Source organism: Stegastes partitus, unplaced genomic scaffold, assembly GCF_000690725.1.
Source record: "Stegastes partitus isolate 25-593 unplaced genomic scaffold, Stegastes_partitus-1.0.2 Scaffold2249, whole genome shotgun sequence".
NCBI lineage: Eukaryota > Metazoa > Chordata > Actinopteri > Pomacentridae > Stegastes > Stegastes partitus.
Window position 1 is genome coordinate 77,950 of NW_007579980.1, and position 6,885 is coordinate 84,834.

At 40.6% G+C, this 6,885-nt stretch overlaps 2 gene segments (V, D, J or C); both read left to right on the forward strand.

The window, feature by feature from the left end:
• Positions 1 to 2,216: 2,216 nt before the first annotated feature.
• LOC103374461 (T-cell receptor alpha chain V region RL-5-like) lies at positions 2,217 to 2,873 on the forward strand. The segment is given in 2 exon segments: positions 2,217 to 2,318; positions 2,488 to 2,873. Coding segments are annotated over 2 exon segments (441 nt in total).
• Positions 2,874 to 3,883: 1,010 nt separating this feature from the next.
• On the forward strand, positions 3,884 to 4,999 carry LOC103374462 (T-cell receptor alpha chain V region CTL-F3-like; the record flags this gene model as incomplete). The annotated part of the segment is given in 3 exon segments: positions 3,884 to 3,889; positions 4,130 to 4,412; positions 4,993 to 4,999. Coding segments are annotated over 3 exon segments (296 nt in total), but the record flags the coding sequence as incomplete, so codon positions are not given.
• Between the last annotated feature and the right edge of the window lie 1,886 nt (positions 5,000 to 6,885).

Here is a 6,885-nt window from a genome sequence, read left to right on the forward strand (position 1 = left end):
TTTTGTGTAACCATTGAATTAAAGATGCGCAGTTAAAGATGAGAGAAGGGGTGAAAATGTCAAGAGATCAAGAAAGGTTAGTGTCCTTAAAACAGCTCATGTCGGGACATATGAGGCCACTGTCTGCAGGATGTTCACAGAATGAACTCATTGCTACAGCAGTTAATGGTTCCCCTTTTTACCAGCATGTATCCTGTGATTGATTTACTGTGCTCTTTGCTATTACCAAATAGGTGAATCAGATCCTAACGATATCACACATATTGACTAAAAGTGAAGCGCCTATTAGAAATGTGTATTTGTAATGAAGTATATGTGCTAAGGATAAAAATTGTGTGTAGCAGTAAACGTGTGTGGGGGACAGTTGAATACAGTATAAAAACGCCTGACAAAGAGACTTCAGACGGAGATTGCTCGTGGAGACTGCTCGTGTTGGAGAGCACAGAGTTCTTCACGGGACATCATTGGAGCTGAAAACTCCTCCACCGATTGAAGAAATCCCAATGGGTCTGCAAATTTTACTCAAGAGGAGCAGCAGAACAGCAGAACAGCAGAACTCCTTTCTGTGTTCTGCATGAAGTATTCTTTACCTTCCCCAAATGGATGCCAAAGAACTGCAGATCTGATCGGAGTCAGGACTTCTCATCTCCCCGTGACACGAGGATTCTGTCTGGGGATCAGGACTCTGCTGCTTCACTGGAAGAGTGTTCCTCCAAGCTCAGGTCTGAGTGGGGCTGAGCTAACCAGCTATGGCCAGGATGTCCGGTTCTCTCCCTCCTTAAATTACTTATTAGGTTTTTATTTTAGAAAAGCTCAGTTTTGGGGTTCTATTAGTGTGTGGCAGTGTACTGCTTGGTTTCCTGTTGTTTGTGCTGTGCATGTGTTTTCAGGCTGGACGGAGCTATGCTTTGGAGGACTCGCTCGTTGATTCACCACACCTGGCTCCAGTTACAATCAGCGCTGCTTTTAAGCCGGCTTCTCCCCACACTACAGCGCCAGATGAATCACTCTGCTATGGGTGGTAGATTGGCCAAAGAAACTGTTGTTCTCTAGATTTCGAGTTGTTGTTTGTTCTGTTGTTAATCCGAGCCTCTTATTTCCTTCACCACCCCAGAGCCTCCACCGCCTGTCGCCGTCTCCAGCCCAGCCACTATGACCCCGCCACCAGCCTCAGCACTCTGGACGTTTTCACGGGTTTTCCACACACCGAGCACCTCTCCCTTAGAGCACGGATTTCCCCGCACTGGACACCCCCCCTGGAGTTCCCGGATTCCCCCCTCACCTCCTCCACTGAAGAGACTTTGAGCACAGACACCTCCCTTTTCCCCGCTCCCTGGGTGTTACACAATAAACCTTATTTGTCACCACACCCACGTCTATTGTCGCATTCTGGGTTCCACCACACAGATTAGGAGCTTCTCCTAACACTCAGTTCTATAATTTTATCTCGAATCAACTGGATTAATCATATCTTAAAATGTTTTAAAAGAATAATCCAGAGCTGTTGCATTGCCCCTGCTAAAGATTTGCAATAAATATTTAATCCTGCATTTAAAGATTATTTGGTTTGAAATTTCATTGAATCACTCTCAGCATCTGATGATGGTGAGAAGTTAGTCAGTTGTGTGCATGAGATCCTTTTAGTGGTTCTTAATAGGTATTCTAAGTCATGAGTAGGTTAGTTGTGCCAAACCTCTAAATTTTAACCGAGCAAATCATCAAGTCCTTAATCCATTTAAGAGGAACGCTGCCACTAACAGGCGTGTCTAGTTGAATGATTTGACTACTGAGACTACTTAGTTGAGTAAACTACTACAAGAAGCAGAGTAGGTGTCTGGATTGAGGCAGTTAGAAGCCAGGTGAGTTTCCTCGACACCAGCTTAAGCAGTTCTACAGAATCCCATAGGTCAAGGGCCAGTAGGCAGGTAAAATCTAACCCTAGAAATGGCGAGCTGGACCAGTAACCCTGTTACAGGGGTTATACCGGCGTGGTTCAACAATATACATACTTCTGCTTCGTGATGCAATAAGGAAACACTCATATGCAGATGACACACAGTTGTACATGTTACTCTCCTCCAATGATCTTCACTTAGTGAGTGAATGAGAGCAGCAGCAAAGACAAACACACTGTTAGTCAGAGCTGTGAGAGGAAGGAGGAAAGGATGAAGGGAGGAGCTAAACTGGGACTCAAGTACAGAAAACACAAACTTTCAAAGTGGAGTTTGATCCACAAAACAGACAGATTGTCTTCATCTTCAAGATGCTGTCAGTGAACTTGAGTCTGTTTGTCACTTTGTTTCTGCTCACAATAAGAGGTAGGTGACATATTTAACATGAACAGAGTTTGACTGAGAAAAACTAGTAGATCACAAAGTTCCATCAATTCTACATGGAATAAAACTCTTTACAGCTGCTGATTGTTCTCCTTTAATCAATCATTTTTATTGACTCATGTCTTCCTCTGCATGTTGTTTTCTTCTCCAGAGTGCAAAGCAGAAGACAAAGTGACACAGCCACCAGAAGATATCATTGCTGCTGAAGGAGATACAGTTACACTGGAATGTACTTTTGAGAGCAGTTACACAACAGCACAACTAAATATGCTGTGGTACAAACAAGAAGTAAATGGCTTTCCAAAGTACATTTTAAGACGTGGTGCTTATGGAGATGATAATGCGCCAGAGTTCCATAAAGACAGATTTGATGCTCAAGTCAACAAGAAATCAGTTCCACTGAAGATCCAGAAGCTTCAGCTGTCTGACTCTGCTGTGTACTACTGTGCTCTGAAGCCCACAGTGACAGGAAACAGCAAAACTCTGTACAAAAACCTTTGGAGCAAAGACAGCAGAAAAATCAACTACATCCACTAGAGGGAGACACACTTTATTACATATTGTCATGTCTTGGCAACGCTGAGAATCACTTTACTCTCAGTCACAATTGTGACCAAATAAAACCGCATACAACTCTCAGTAATTTCAAAGTGGCAATTATGTATATGTCCATAAAATACTTTAAGCTAATTTTGCAGTGATTCAGTGATCAAACAGTCCTTTTGTTTACATCAAACAGCTTACAGTATTTTTTGCTAACACTAAATGCACCAATCATGTGCTTCTTTTAATAGTACCAGTGAATCCAACAGTTTCAAGACAACATCAAAGCAAATTTTAAAATCAAATGATGTCTTAGATAACAAAAGGCCGTTCCTCAACTAGTACATTTGAATTAAGATAGTGATAATTCATCAGTGATTCCATATCACCACCAAAAAGATTGACATAAGATATTGAACAGATTAGATCATTTTGTGTTGAGTCCAGACTGTTTAGGTGTCATAATTAATCATGTGTTGTAATGGAAACATACCTATTTAAGCTGAAAGTGTGTCTCATGTGTAGAACAAGGTGATAACTGGTTGTTGGTATTTAAATACAGTTTAAATCTGAATGATTTAACCTGCTGAACCTGCAGGACATTTTGGTGATGTGAACAATTTTAATGAAAACACATCAACTGCAGACACATAATGACGCTGCTTATCTGAATGATGTGACAACATCAAGTTGAGCTCAGTGATGCTGCTAAAGATGAATTAGGATTTGATAATAACATCCACTGACCTTCACGAGCCCACACAAAGGCTTGAGGTATTTTCTCAGCACCTTCTCACACCAGTTTTTTTGAAATCCAACTTGTTCCTCATATGAAGAAGCCTACCTTCTACAGAAATTCAGAGGGATTTGCTGAGACAGCCCTCAAAGATGCTCTAGGAACGACTCATGAAGACCCTCAGCCAAGAAGCTAAAACATAGAAAACAGGACTGAATGTGAGGCAAATGTTAAAACATACATAAAGTGCTTGGGCAAAGTGTTAACCATGTTGGTAATATGTCCATCCTGTGTGACTGAATACAAGTAAATAATCTGATCAGATTTAACACAGTAAGGACCTTCATATGTTAAGTTTCAGTCAGTGCTGTTTCTTCTCTGATGAAAATGATGTGAATGAATGAGAGCAGCAGCAGAGAAAAACACACTGTTAGTCAGAGCTGTGAGAGGAAGGAGGAAAGAAGGGAGAAGCTAAACTGGGACTCAAGTACAGAAAACACACAAACTTTCACAGTGGAGTTTGATCCACAAAACACTAGGAGATGTCATTGCTGCTGAAGGAGACACAGTTACACTGGACTGTACTTTTGAAATTACACAGGCCCTACTTTGTTCTGGTACAAACAAGAAGTAACTGAGTTTCCACAGTACATGATGAAAACTTACTCGACATCTTTGGATAAAGCTCCAGAGTTCCAGGAAGACAGATTTCATACTGGAATCCAGGATACGTCAGTTCCTCTGAAGATCCAGAAGCTCCAGCTGTCAGACTCTGCTGTGTACTACTGTGCTCTGCAGCCCACAGTGACAGGAAACAACAAAACTGAACAAAAACCTTTGGAGCAAATACAACAGAAAACTCAACAGCATCCACTAGAGGGAGACACACTCTGATCAGATTCTTTACCATCATCTCTATCTTTATCTTCTCATCATCCAGATGCAGCTGTTGTTTATCAGGCATACAGTTGCAATGAAAACATCTTGTCTTACAATTAAATCCCCCAAACTGTAAGTCTGAGAGAAGACTGAATATCTTGTAGCATCACATTTTCAGTGTTCTGCTGCTGTAACCACACAACATCAGATCTGTAACAAGGTGACAACGCAACACACAAAGTGAACATTCAGAGAATCCCACTGGTTCAACTTTGGGAGCAAACAACATCTAAAAATGTTTTTCACTGGTTCCTCCCACTGGGGTTCAACTCAGCCAATCAGATGGTTTCTGTGCTCATGGAAGAAATGTTTGAGGAAATCAAACCACAGTGTGACTGATGAATGTGCTGCAGTGGAAGAACATTGTTCATTTGCTGTGTGTCTGACTTTAATAACGCCAAAGACATGTTGCTTTACATCTTTTTGCTTCTATCTCAGGTTTCAGGTGAGTTTTAAGAATAGACATCACAGTTTGCTTTGACCTGCTGCAATAACCAGATATACAGATGTTATTTAACAACTATTGCTCTTTGTTGCAGTAAGAGAATGAAAATAAGGTTGTGAAAGTTGTGAATGTCCACAGAGTAACACTGTACAGGTGAAATTTTGTCTCCTCTCAGCCTCATGGACAATATGAGTCTGATGGCTTCATTTTCTCGACTTTTTCCAGGACTAATAGCTGAAACCACAATCTCTCCTGAACAAGATGAAGTCAGTGGAACAGAAGGACAATCTGTCACACTCGCATGCAACTATATGACAGATTATGAATATGTTGACCTTTACTGGTACAAACATCATTCTGACCTTCAGGCTCCTCAGTTTATACTTTGGAAACGAGGAAAAGGGGGCTCATCTGAACATATTCCTGATAAACGTAAATATGGATCCCAAGCATCAGCTACATCAACTAGATTGACCATCAGAGAGCTAACCCTGGCAGACACAGCTCTCTACTACTGTGCTGTAGAGACACAGTGATACAAAGTGTAGCAGAGGCTGTACAAAAACCTGAACACAGATATGTGACTCCTTTTCAAAGAGGAGGGAAGTGGTATTCAGCGCTTGGCTTCATATCAGATGGATTGTGCTAATTCCTGTTTTATCACAGTCACTGTGGTTACAGCTGCTGATGAAACACTGTGGGAGGATTCACAGGAGCAGCTGATCAGTGATGCCTCCAGAAGAGAAGCTGCAGAGGATTGGAGGGGAACAAGTTCATCTACATTTAATTATTCAGAGTCTATTTTTATGATTCAAACACTGAAAATTCTATCCATGATAATAATTTATCAAACTACAGCAACTCATGGTACAATAAAATGTGTGTTTTTGTGCTTTTTTGTTTCTTATTTATTGCCATATTTTCATCATCCTTCCCATAGCAAAGCAAAATGAAGATGAGATCTCGTTTATGTCACATTTCCATCTCCGAGATATAAATGAGCACTAATCGAGACTAAAGTAGTTTTCTCATTCTTCTCAAACGTCTCTCCTGAGAAATAAGTCTCACAGCGAGCATTATGTGAGCTCTCGAAATTTTCTCAATTCTGTCTCTTTTCCTGATCTCAGTGAAGAGAAAAATGACACATACTGTGCCGCTCTCAAGTCTGTCTCAATTTGATATCCTTACTTTCGAACCCTTATCTCAGTTATGTCTCCATGAAAAATATACATGGTTCTGTCTCACACTGCTCACTAATCAAGTTCTCAGATTAGTCTCTTTTCTAGCATCTCAGCAATAAGAAAAATGAGAGTAGTGCAAGCTCTCAAATGAGTCTCAATATGACACGATTGTACCTCAATCATAAATCAGTTTATCTTAAGAAAATGAGTAATCAATTCAATCAATTGTGAACAACACGGTTCCAATTTTGTGAATGTATTTCTGTTTTTACTTAGAATAATTCATCATCTACTCCCTTGCTGAGAAGTCAGGTTTTAACTGTAATTTTTCCAAAGAAGGATTAAAAAAACTACACCCCACTAAACATTAGACGTCTGATGGACGTGCAGATCCTGTCCATATTGCGTCCGTCGGTCCAAGACCAATTATGGACGTCGACATGACGTGCAAACTCAGTCCACCATTTGGACGTCTAACCATAACCCCACTTGGACGTCAATATACAGTTTAACATTTGGACGCCGGACGAGGTAACAGGTGCAGGAAATTGATATGATCAATGATTTTTTTTTTTTTTCCACAACAAATATCAACATTGTTGTTGTTAACATGATGAATATGAGTAAAAAGAATAGCAAGTTCAGCTCACTTGAAAAAAGGTGGTAAGTCGTTGCCTTAAACCAGACACAACTTATTCTTAACTC